General features: G+C 48.0%; 1 protein-coding gene across 1 annotated transcript in view; it reads left to right on the top strand.

Moving 5' to 3' along the window:
• Positions 1-2073: 2073 nt before the first annotated feature.
• The window catches only part of RASGRF2 (Ras protein specific guanine nucleotide releasing factor 2), a 124130-nt gene continuing 113339 nt past the window's right edge, over positions 2074-12864 (top strand). Inside the window, exon 1 of the mRNA XM_039696351.1 lies at positions 2074-2467. Within this exon, the coding sequence (XP_039552285.1) occupies positions 2183-2467 (285 nt within the window). The 5' untranslated portion in view covers positions 2074-2182. The remainder of the gene's footprint in view (positions 2468-12864) is intronic.

The raw sequence follows: 12864 nt of genomic DNA, 5'->3' as shown, positions 1-12864 counted from the left end.
TAAAGATAATATCATGGGGAGAACTAAATCATACTTGAACAATAAAGGACAGGCTGCTGGTTACACAAACAGCATTCACTGTAGTGACCAGGATTATTGGACTCCATTTGGTTCCTACAGATTGCTGTGCAATGACATATTCAACCTTTTCAGCTGAGGAAAAGTGCCTGCATGTCTAGGAGAAAATGATGTAGCCAAAGAAAACCCTCTGTTTCTTTCTTTACAAATAAAATTTAACTCCTGTAATTTATTTTTTTCCTGTGTGTCTCAGGTGACCTGCTGGAACAGATGATGTGTGATCATTCATGATTTGTGCAAAAAAGCTCTATTAAAGCACAAATTACGTCAGCTGGGACAGAAGCCTGCAACTTTATCTTGGCAAAGATGGGCTCTTGCTGTAGATTTCGCCGTGATGTACGACGTGCCTGTTCTGGAGAGCTCCAGCTCCTCACTGAGCATCAGATGTCTGCAGGCTCCCCTGAGCGGCAGCTTGCTGCTCTCCCTGGTCTGGCTGCCCTGCCCTTTGCTAGAATTCCATGGAATTCTACAGGGGAGGCGAGGAGGCATCCGTGGGGCAGGTGAGTGCCCGGGCTGGGTGGGCACCAGCCCTGTCACACCTCCCCGGTGCTGCACAAGCCCTGCCCAAAGCCTGGCCTTGCTGAGCTGGGCTCAGATTTCACCCTGTAAAAGGCACAAGGCAGTCAAAGCCAGCTCCAGCAGGGTTTGTGGATCTGCTTGTTGTGTATCTATTTTTCTAATAAAAAAGTGTCTGTTGGCGAGACGAGAGCCTTGCAACCCTGCATGGGCCCTCAGCTCCTGCAAATAACACACAGATCATTTATATTTGACTGACTACATGTCAGAACCACAGGTGCTGACACAGATCACACAGGAAATATTTTCTAACTCATTCTGCGCATTTTACAGCAATACTGAACGTTGTAACTTCCACATTTTTATTCCTTTTTCTTTATTACTCATGAGACGCAGCAGAGCGAAAGCCACATATGCAAAATACGTTTTCAAACGAAACAGTTCCAAGGCTTTTCCTGAAAGAGCCCTAAGAGCAAGCCTGGGTCTCTGAATTAAAGGTGCAGCGTGCAGGTAGAAATTTCCATGCCGGGATGTTTTATGCAAAGCACTCTGGGTTTGGTGGCTGTCATGAAGGTGTGCAGGTGATGCTGGGCAGGAGCCAGCCCCTGCTGCCATCCCCGGCGTGGGAGCACACCCGGAGATTTCCCTTTCGGCTGCCTCCCCGGCTCCATCCCCGGCTCCATCCCATGGATGGTCCCGTTTGGAGCCCGTGCCGGGGCTCCCTCTGTGCCCCCCGAGCTGCCCAAGCCCATGCGGGGCTGGGGTCCCCGCGGTGCCACCCGGCGCGCTCCCCCCGCGCCAACATCGGCGTGAATTTCGGGGTAAAAGTGACAGGTTTCTGGTCTCTCTCGTGGGTTTCCCCGCTGCCTTTTGCTTTAATTGTTTCGGCACGGCTCGGGAGCGGAGTTAGAGCGGCTCCGGCGGCCGCGCTCGCCCGGCCCTGCCGCTTTCCAAGATTCTCCCTCCAAGAATGGAAACTATCGAAAAAGACGGGGCAGCCCCAAATCGCCCCGCGGCTGCCGGCCCGGCCCGGCCAGCGCTGCGCATCCCGGGGGGATGGAGGGGTAGCGGGATGGGGGAATGCAGGGATGGGGGGATAGGGGTATGGAAGGATGGGGGATGGAAGGATGGACGGACAGGGGGATGGAAAGATGGGGGAATTCAGGGAGAGGGGGATACGCGGATGGAAAGATGGGGGGATAGAAAGACAAGGGGTGGGGGAATAGGAGAATAGGAGAATTCAGGGATAGGGGGACAGAAAGACGGGGGGATGCAGGGATGAGGGGATACAGGGATGGAAGGACGGGGGGATAGAGGGATGCAGGGATGGGAGTACGGAGAGCGGAGGGATGGGGGGAAGGGTGGAGGGGGGCAGGGACCCGGGCGCTGCCGCTGCCGCGGCGGCGGCGACTTTGCTCTTTAAATCTCTCTCCAAAGCGGCTTTACGGCTGATCCCCCCAGCGCGTCAGCGGCGGGCCGCTCGGGCGGGGCGCGGGGCCGGGGCCGCCCCGTCGGTGCGTGCCGGAGCCCATGAATTGCTCCGGGAGCGCCCGGCGAGGCTGCGCCGCGGCCGCGGGCTCCGGGCACCATGCAGAAGAGCGTGCGGTACAACGAGGGGCACGCCCTGTACCTGGCGCTGCTGGCCCGCAAGGAGGGCACCAAGCGCGGCTACCTGGGCAAGAAGACGGCGGAGACCAACCGCTGGCACGACAAGTGGTTCGCCCTCTACCAGAACGTGCTCTTCTACTTCGAGGGCGAGCAGAGCGCCCGCCCCGCCGGCATGTACATGCTGGAGGGCTGCAACTGCGAGCGGGTGCCCGCTCCCAAGGGATGCGCCGCGGGCAGCGCCAAGGATGCCGCGCTGGACAAGCAGGTACCGCCCCGAGGGTGGAGGGCAGGCGGGGAGGGAGCGCTCGGGCCGCCCCCTGCCCCCGGCGGTGCCGCCCCCGGCCCGGCCCCGCCGGGAGATGCCGCTGGAGCGCTCGCTGGTGGCCCCGGGTCCCCGCGTGGTCGCCCCCGGTGACGGCGCGGGCTGAGCCGCCCGGGAGCGGCGTGGCACGGGGCTCAGCGGTCTCTGTGCACATTCCTCGGCAAACTGGGCGCAGCCAGGGCCAGAGTCCCGGAGCAGCGCTGGGCGCTCCGAGGATGCTCTGAGCCTGCCCCGTGCGGCTGCCGCCTCTCCCGGCGATGCTCCGCGGCCAAAGCAGGGGCTGGGGGTCCGGGTGAGCCCTGACTGCAGCCTGCACATCCCCCGGCTCCGTGCCGGGCAGGTCTGGCCGTGCCCGAGGTGCCGGGGGTGGCACCGAGCCGGGCCGTGGGTTAAGGGTGGGATTCCTTCCCCCGCAGAGCCGAATTCCTGCCCTGTCCCTGCCCGGCTGACCCTGCCCTGGGCTGATCTGGGTGGCAGGCGTGTGTCAGAGCCGCCGTGGTTAAACACTCCGAGTATTACATAACCCCGGGGAGGGACTGTGGCTGCTCGGCGTGCCGGCAGGTCGGGTGTCTCACCCACTCCCCGTGCCTCTTCTCGGGTCTGCATTTGTTAGAAGTGTGTTCCAGGCCGGTGCTGGCGTGCCCCGGTGCCTTTCCCCCTGCTCGGGAGGGGTTTTGGGAAGTTTGGCTGGCTGCAGGTGTTTCCTCAGGCTTGTGACAGAGTGACACCAGCCACAGCCGTGCCCTCAAGCCCGGCACATCTCTGATTAAAAGTTCCCTTTGCAGGGCCACCCACTTGCCCTGCAAAGGGAACTTTGCACGGGCAGCTCGGAGCCTCTCTGGTATTTGTGCTTTCCCCCCATCTATAAATATAAAAATAATCCCCGTGTGCTTGGGCAGCCTCCGGGTGTCTCGTGGTGGAGCGAGCGAACTTCGGGGAGCTGGGGTGGTTGTACTCGTGCCATGTTCACCCTCCCGGTTCCTGCTGGTGGCTTTGAGGCATGTTTTCACAGCGTTGTAAACCGGAGGGTCCCCAGATGATATTAAACATGGATGTTGCCCTGCCTTCTTTACACGGGCTTACTACACTTGTTTATCGGCGGTGTTGTTAAATTGCAGCCTGGCCAGGGGAGCTGCCTGAAAACAAATCCCTTCCATGCCTGTTCTCTGCGAGCCCTAGGTTGTGCTTTTATAGTGATGAATGAGTTGCTCATAATTACATCTAGTAATAATTACAGGGCAGGAAGCTGAGCTTTTATTGCTTCAGACATCAACTATGTTGGTGCTTTCAAGAATAGCAGACTGCGATTACAGAGGCAGAAGAATGCTTTGTTTTTTTGGTTTTTTTTTTGTGGGATGCTAGTTTGAATTTTCAGGAGAGACCATCAGGAAATACCCTTTTCTGTTCACCTTCTGCTTTATTCAGAGCTTTTGAGTGTTAGCAGCTTTTACAGATGTTTAATCATTGAAGTGCACCCTTGTTTGTGTACACACAAACAGACACAAATCTTTGCTAAGGTGCACAGGGTACTCCCTCAGTGACTAAAACTGATCCATCACAAGGGGAAAAAAAAGGAAAATATTTGAAAATTAAGCAATCTCTTTCATTTAGAAAATGTGCTCACATTCGTAAAGGTGTGAAGCAGTAAGCCATGAACCTTCACTTTATTAACAGAGGCAGGCAAACTTTAATCAGATGGTAATGAAAAGTCGATATTGCACATGCTAACTCCTGGCAGTGAAAAAATGCTGCATGTATTTAATTTGCTTTGATTTCACCACACAAATGTATTAATGGAATGAAGAAAAAAAAAGCAGAAGAGATGCTCTATGGCAGTTTTTGAAGAATCAGATCTCTCTTCTCCAAAGGAGGGACAAAAGACAAAAGTTACCTGCTTTATTTTGGGGTTTATTTACCTGAGTAACTTAGACAGTAGAGTGATATGTGCTGTGGAATTACACAAATGAGGGAGAGAAAGAGGAATTAATCACACCAGAGAGCTTCATCAGCATACCTTGAGTGGATATTTGAAAAAGCAATGCATTTTCTCCAAGTTACATAATAATAAAGATTATGGACAATGCTTGTAGGACAGACAGATTTTGTTTTCCTTATCTTGCAGATCCTTTCAATGCTGTTTTGGGCATTGAGTGTCAGGGCATGTGCCAGCTGAAACTCTGTGAATTGCCAGAGCTGAGTGCTGGGCTGTGCTGTCCTGCCCAGCACACTGAATTTTGGCCGCCAGGTGTGTCCAGGTGTGGTGTCCCTGTCCCAGCCAGCCCAGGGCTGGGCAGTGACACATTCCACCCTGCTGGGGACATTTGGGTGTGACAGGAACCACCATCCCTCATAAGATTTGCTCTGATATTGCAGCATTAGGGGCTTGAGAAACAATTGCCATGCCAGAATGGGCTTATTTTGCCTATTCCTGGCATATTAGTATTTTTTTCCCCTTCATATTAGGATTTTTTTTTCCTTCAGAGGGATATTTGCTTCAAAGGAAAATCTGTTAAAAGTACAGAACCCGTCCTGATAATGACTGCATAAAGAGTGAATCAACTGATTTTCTGGAAATGTGTGATCAAATTGAGCATGCTGCATGCGCTGAATGATCTGCGGAGGGAATTATTGTTTTTAAAGAAAAATGTTTGGATCCCCCTCAGATTTCAGAGGCGTTTTCGTAAACACCAAACAGGTGTTGCTGTACACTCTGATTTCACATCTCAGGCAAAAAAAGAAGACAAAGACTTATTGAAAGAATAACAGTGTGGAAGAGGCTGAGCTTCAAATCAGCAAATTAGGACATGTAAATACCACATGCAGCTAGGTTCTGATTTTAGTTAAACTGCTTCTTCCCAGGGGAACTGAGGGTTGTAAACAAGTGCAGCTCCCAACAAGTCCTTCCCTGTGGCACTGGGAGCCTGGATGAGAACACATTTCTGCTTTTCTTTCAAGAACTCTGGAAGGAGAGTGGCTGGCTCTGTCCCAGTGAGGGGCTGTTCTCTTCCAAAAGTAAAGCAAAATGCCCCAAATCATGCTTTTTGCTGAGCCTCAAGAAGGCTGGCACTTGCTACCCAGCAAGCTCACAGATACTTTTTGAAATACTACTGGAAACAAGTGATTGGAGGAATGTAAATATTACCATTATTATTATTGTCCGCGTTGGGAGGAGGCCTGTGTGTTTAGTTTATTTCATAACTGTGCATTGAATAAGTGGAAATGTTCTGATACTGTTATTAATAACTGCCTCGGAGTATTTAAGGTTGCAAATGCTACATGATTGGCGCAGAGATATTCTTTGTGTCTTGCCTGCAATAATCTTCCTCCCACTTAGCAAAATTAAATGCAGTATTAGGTCCGTGTCCCCACAGATTAACAGAATCCAATCATTTGAATTTTTTTTTTTCCTGCCTGCTGCAGCTCTGGTTTTGTGGAGGGCACAGAGATTTTGTGGATCCTCTCTGTTTTACACTTTTTGCTTGGCACATGCCACCAACAGCTTTGCTGTACCTTCAGCTGCTTTAATGTGCGTTTAACCAAGCAGCAGCACTTAAAGGGCATTTTTAAATTAAGATTAAATTAATTACAGTTACTTTTTTTTGGGCAATCCCCCCGAGTTGCTCAGCATCCTGTGCATGTTTAATGCTGTAGATGGCTGAGGAGCGTTGGGGTTTTTTTGGCACCTTCAGAATTAGTGTAGTCCATAAATCTCATGGCTTGCATGTGGGCAGGGAATTCCCTGTGGTGTTCCAGTGAAAGGTAGGCCAGAGACCACCAAGCTTTAGAAATTTTTAGGAGAAATTAAAAAATAATAGATGAGATTTTCTCCTCATCGTCTGAGAAGAAATGAAAATACGTGTTGTGCATTTGTTTTCTCCAAACTTTTGGGATTTTTTAATGGATTACCTTCTGCAGAAAGAGTTAATTAAAAAAATATGGTTTTCAGTGCTCTTGGGGTTAATGTTTTTGTGAGATCTTCCCCGTGGCAGAGTCTCTGAATGGTTCTGGTGTGAAGCAGCAGGTCTGGGTCACTTTCCAGGCTGTCCCTGTGCCCCTGCAGTCCCCCAGTGGCTGTCAGAGCTGGTGGGCACATTCCCCAGGTGTTTCAGACTCCTCTGGTCTGTGCAGAAATGAAAAGGGAATTTACAGCATCCCCTGGCACCTGAGGCAACAGGTGGGAAATAAAGGCAGAAATTAATGAAAACCCCAAACAAACGAAGAAACAAAGAACCCAACCCTAAACAGCAACCAAACAAACAAGTAAAAACCCCCTGGGATCTGTGCAGGGACTGAGCTCTGCTCTTTGGTAAATGTTTTGTGTTTGCTCAGCAGCGAGCACATTTTGTGAGTAAGGAGAAGGACAGGAAAACCTCACAGCCATCTTCGTTTGCAGAATTGCCAAAATTCAGGCATTTCCCCCCCGGCTCCTCAGGACGTGTGTTTCTTCTGTGGTGTCACCACGTGGGTTGTTTGTGGCTGTGCATGTGTGGGGAGCCCACAGAGCTGATAATCGAGCTGCAGGGAGGTGTGGTTTATTTCTGACATGCCTCCTCCAAGATTAGTTGAATCCACACAGACACAGCTTGGAGAACATCGATGACATTTAATTGTTTGTTATTAAACCTTTGGCAGCCTTCAACCAGGTGAAGTGGCTTTGGTCAGGCGCCTCAGCCTGATTAATTTTGTTTTCTCTTCTTGATTATTGGTCACCCTTGAGGGTGGAAGGCAGCAGGACACCCCACCTGAATGTCTGAGGGAGTAATTAAAAGGACTGGGGGTAATAAGATCAGATTTTGGTGAGACAGAGTTTTATTGGATAGAAAACATGGACTGAGGTCCTCAGCTTTTCCCTGCAAGGCATTGTAAGAACCTGAAATATTACAACGTGCTCCAACAGAAGTGCATAATGTGTAATTAAGTTATTGGGCAATAATTAGATCCCAAGACAAATGACATTTGGCAGGGGCTTGTTTGCGGAGCTGCTGGGAAATGCTCGTGGCCAGCAGGTGAAATGTCAGTGGCTGGAAGCACAGGTTAGGAAATGCAAAATCCCAGAGCCTGAAGACCAAAAATGCCACTCAGCCAGTTCCCTGTGGGAGTGATGTGAGCCACAGTCCCAGCCTGGTGTCCAGGAGCTCCTGCTGCAGGGCAGCTCCTGGTGGGGGAGAGAACACTCAAATAAACTTCAGATCAAGCACTGCAACAGGTCAATGTGAATTTCATTCTCCCACCTGTCTCGCAGCCAGTGCTGCTGCTGCTGATTTCACTTTGTCTCCCTCATTGACGGAGCTGCATCGATCTGGCCTCACCTGCTCAGCTCCTCAAAGGTACCAGGAGATCTATGGAAAGCAAATTCCGAGCACAGAAAGAGCAGCTCAGTCCCTAATTTACTGAATAATTGTACTTCATTTATCTCAATTTACCGTGACTTAACTTTTAAACCTGGTCTTTTATTTTTCCACTGTTTTTTTTTGGGCAGGGTTTGTCAGGGTGGGGAGCAGTGCTGGTGGGTCTGTCCCTGCAGGAGCACCAGAATTTGGGGAGCCCCTCTTCACAGTTCTTTCTGTGTACCAGTCATTACTGATTGAGGGATGGGTTTTTTTAACACTGTGCCTCTGCACTAAATGTGCAGGAACATATGCTTCCAATTGAGCTTCCAAATTTATTTTTTTTTCTTGGATTTGCCAATCCCGCAAGGTTTTCTGTTTGAGCTACAGAATCAGTATTTATAGAAGCAGAGGCTTCCCCAAGTCAGTCCAGCCATTTCAGTTTCTTGGTGTTTGCCATGAGCTCAGAACCAACTGAGGTTTTTTTAAGGAAGTGTTATAAACTGCCAGTTCTGAACTGAGCTCTGTTATATTTTTTAATTTTACTTTTGAAAGTGTGCTGGGGATTTTTTTTTGTTTGGTTTTTGGTGTGGTTTGGTGTGGTTTTTTTGGGTTTTTTTGGTTTGAGTTTTTTTTTTTTTTTGGTTGGGTTTTTTTTTGTTTTGGTTGTTTGGTTTTTTTTTTGGTGGTAGATCTGATCATCTCCACTACATCTTAAAAAAAAAAAAAGGTTGTGTTTTAAGAGGTAAATGCTGTAACTTTTGACAACAATCTAGAATTATATTCTGTCCCTTTTTCTCATGGTGCTGTGGAGCTGTGACTTTTGCCCATTTTTTGCCCTCTGAGATTTTTCAAGTGTGACATCACGTCTGAGAAACAAAAACTATCTGATTAATTATTCCGCAGTCTTGAACTGGTGTGATCCAAGTTCCTGAATTGCTGTGAGATTCCCACTGCACTGCAGCGTGCCCTTTGCAATCTTTCAGTCTCAGCAGCCTTGCTGAGTTGCTGAAATGCATTGCATTTCATTCACTGTGCTGCATTTTTGGGGTGCTGTGCCTCCCCTTGGCGTCCTGTGAGTGAATTTTCTGTGGATTTTGGTGCAGAGGTGCAGCACAGGGGGGTCAGGACAGCTGCTGCTGGCAGGATTTTGGGAGCCCCGCCTGAGCTGGATCCCAGGGGCAGTTCTGGGGAATTGTCACCCCATTCCAAGGTGGGTGTGTTATAAATGAGAAGCTTGACTAGGCCAGTATTCAAGCAGCAATCAATTTATTAATTAATGTGGTAAAGTATGAGCAATACAGGCTGGGTACAGCGGGGGAAATTTTCCCTCCAACTGCACACCCATAGTTGGGGCTCACAGATATTTATAGGGGTGCTCATGAGCTTTCTCAGCAGTTTCTATTCCCAATTTCTACATCACAATTCTATACACTACTGAGATTTAGTTTTTCTCAGGTTGTATCCCAGAAAGGAGTATCCCCAGATCAGGGGGTCCAGCTGCCAAAGGAGAAAGAACTCTCCCAGCTGGTGAGGTGCAGATTCCAGATGTGGGTGCACCTTTTAATTGCATTAATTGCAAGGACTATCAATCTCATACCAGTGATGTCCAGCTTCCCTTGGTCGAAACTATCAGTCCTGGAGTTGATGTTCATCTTCCTTTCTCAAGCTGCTTTTCACTGTTTTGTTAAGGCATCGAGATGTTTCCTTTTGATATATTCTAAAGCTACAGTTTCAAAGATCCTTACTACAAGCAATATTCTAAAGTTGTGCTTCAAAAGGTTATTATTGCAAAACTCTTTTTAGCTAGAAGCAGAAAGCTCCTGTCAAACAGCAACATCCCTAAAGCTTTAATTTGAATGCTCCTAAATGAACTGAAGAGTAATAAAGGTTAATTGCAAACAAAGGAGAGGTTCAAAGGCCTTCTTCCATGCTTTACTCCCTCAGTTATGTATTGGAATTGTCTTTATACCTGTCCCACAGTCAGTTTGCACACATAATCACAGGTACATGGGTTGTCTGTATGTACCTGACACAAACACAGCTCTGCATTTCACAGGTGTTTGCCTCTGTTCTGACATTTCCCAGGTTGGATCCTGACCCACACCACACTGCTGGCGTTTACTCTCGTCCAAAGCAAGTGTCACCATTAGAAAATTTTAAATAAAAGTTTAGCAAGGGATAAAAGGGACAATATCCAGTGCTGGCGTGCGTTGCCAACATGCCAGAAGCACACCCTTAGCTTGGAACAATTTTCCTATGTACTTTTCATTAGAGTGGTGAAATGCATGTTAATGAGAGCTATGCACATTCAAACGTTTTTGTGAGTTTAGATGTTCCAGGAATTTCTTTTGCTTGGTTTTAACCTTTGACTTGTCTGCATGCCATCCTGTAGAATAACTCAATATATTTTATTTCTTCTCGAGGCTCCATTCTGTTGTTTTGACACTACTTGATAACTGGAGGGTTGGTAGTAAATTTTTCCTGGTTTTTGTCACTGTAATCTTATCACCCAGATAATGTAGTCTACAAATGTGAGGAACAACTTTGCTATTTCACACTATTGTTTGAGTTAGTTACACAAATAAAGTCATTTTAATGTTGCATAGTGTCTATTTCAATATTCTGCTAAGGCCTAAGATATATTTATCACACTACTATTTCTATAAGCTATACAGTGTGTAAATAAACTGACAGATTATACTATACCAAAAAGCAGTTAAAAGGAATTACAAACTGTACTATATCAGAATATTTATGATCAATAATAACTTGTAAAAGGCGATACAGAAATGTGAAAGCCCATAACTATATTTTCATTTGTAACAAATTTATAACTCATTTATAACTCTGATGCCTCAGGACTCTGCTGGGTCCCCACCTGTGGCAGATTTAGGATGGCTGTTCCTGTTTCTTTCTGATTTCTCTTCACTTCCTCTGCCTTACACAAAATATTTCTCCTGTTTCAGCAAATGCCAGAGATTTTATGTTCTCTGGAATGGTGGGGATCATGCTCAGCGCCTTTGGCAGGATGTCTCTGATGTCCTCCAGAGTGGAGTCAGTTTATTTTTAACCCTGTGCATTCATGGGGGATCAGGCATGACAAGAAAATTGCAGCCTTCTTCTGCACTAGTCATGTTCCCCCCAGTTTGGCATTCACAGAACAATTCCAGAACTATTAAAAATGCTTCCTCCCAATAAATCTGTTGGGGAGACAGGCTGGGGTGGAACTGAGCCCTGTGTCTGTGATTTTCCAGGTTTTTATGTCGATTTTATTTTTTTTCATGTTGATTTTTTGTCACTGAGGTCTTGCAGTTGTGCTTTCCTGGCCCAGCAAGTACCTGATGGCTGAGGGAAACAGCAGGGCCCCCTTTCTCCCGGAGTCCTCAGGGAGGAATTGTGGTTGTGATTAATAATGGTGATTAATCCTTGTTTTGGGGACCCAGCTTGGCTCAGGAGGGAGGCAGAACCAACCTCTGTGGACGTGGTGGCTGAAATATAAAAGTTCCACTTAAACACCAAAGATCAGTGGCTGCATCTCACCAGGCATCCAGACTGAGTTGCATCTCACCTGCTGGGGTTTGTGCTGACCACTGCTGCAGCAATTCCTTCCTGCCTCTCTGGCTGCTGTGAAAATAAATCTGTCAGTGGTAGGGGAGTGGTGAATGATGAAATGAGGCAATGAGAGGTGTCACAGGGCATGGGGATTGTGTTTGTAGGGATCCCCGTGGCAGGGAGCAATGATGAATCTGTCTCTGTGTTCTGAGAAGGTTAATTTATTACTTTATAATACAGTATTATATTAAAGAATACCATGCTGAACTATACTAAGGAATACAGAAAGGATACAGACGGAATGCTCAAAAGATAATAATGAAAACTTTTGACTCTCTCCAGAGTCCTGACACAGCTTGGAACTGATTGGCAAAAGAGTGAAAACAACTCACACCGGAATTTAATGGAACAATCACCTGTGGGTAAACAATCTCCAACCACATTCCAAAGGAGCAAAACACAGGAGAAGAAAATGAGATAAGAATTTTTTTTTCCTTTTCCTGGAGGAAAAATCCGGGTGAAAGAATTTGTTCAGGGAATGTGAATGCCACACACACACGGTGTGAGAATTTCTGGTCTCTGCTGATCAGGAGACGTGCATCACAACAGGTCTCACCTGAGCGTGGTGGCTGAGGCAGGGTCTGCTGAGGGGAGGAAGCTCCCAGGAAGGGCTCTTTGCACCCTGGCACTGCATTCACTGCCCCAGGCTGCCGGGGCTACTCTCTCCAGAGTCCTGACACAGCTTGGAACTGATTGGCAAAAGAGTGAAAACAACTCACACCGGAATTTAATGGAACAATCACCTGTGGGTAAACAATCTCCAACCACATTCCACAGGAGCAAAACACAGGAGAAGCAAATGAGATAAGGATTTTTTTTCCTTTTCCTGGAGGAAAAATCTGGGTGAAAGAATTTGTTCAGGGAATGTGAGTGCCACACACACGGTGTGAGAATTTCTGGTCTCTGCTGATCAGGAGACGTGCATCACAACAGGTCTCACCTGAGCGTGGTGGCTGAGGCAGGGTCTGCTGAGGGGAGGAAGCTCCCAGGAAGGGCTCTTTGCACCCTGGCACTGCATTCACTGCCCCAGGCTGCCGGGGCTGGCTGTCACTTGTCTCTGCCCCAGCAGGGAAAAGGTGGTTCTGGGCAGGCCACGCTTTGAAGGAGTCTGGACTCTTGCTTTTGCTCTTCAGTTGAGTTTATTGTTCCTTATCTACAAAGTTTTTCTGTCTGTCCAGCCAGGTCTGATCAGCAAGACAGCCAAGGGCACTCTCTCCTGCCCACGGGGTCTCTTTTATAGTGAAAACTACATATTAGATATTTACCTTTAATTTCCAATACTTTCTGCCCTTGTTGGCAAGTGCACCTTCACCATGAACCAATCCACACATGCCAACATCATCCTGAACATGGATGCCAGGGAGAAGAAAGAAGAAGGACAGGGCACGCCCAAATTCC

This window comes from Passer montanus, unplaced genomic scaffold (assembly GCF_014805655.1).
Source record: "Passer montanus isolate IOZ18808 unplaced genomic scaffold, ASM1480565v1 scaffold97, whole genome shotgun sequence".
NCBI classification, from domain to species: domain Eukaryota; kingdom Metazoa; phylum Chordata; class Aves; order Passeriformes; family Passeridae; genus Passer; species Passer montanus.
The sequence above is the reverse complement of the archived record's forward strand: the minus strand, read 5'-3'. Positions and strand labels throughout refer to the sequence as shown.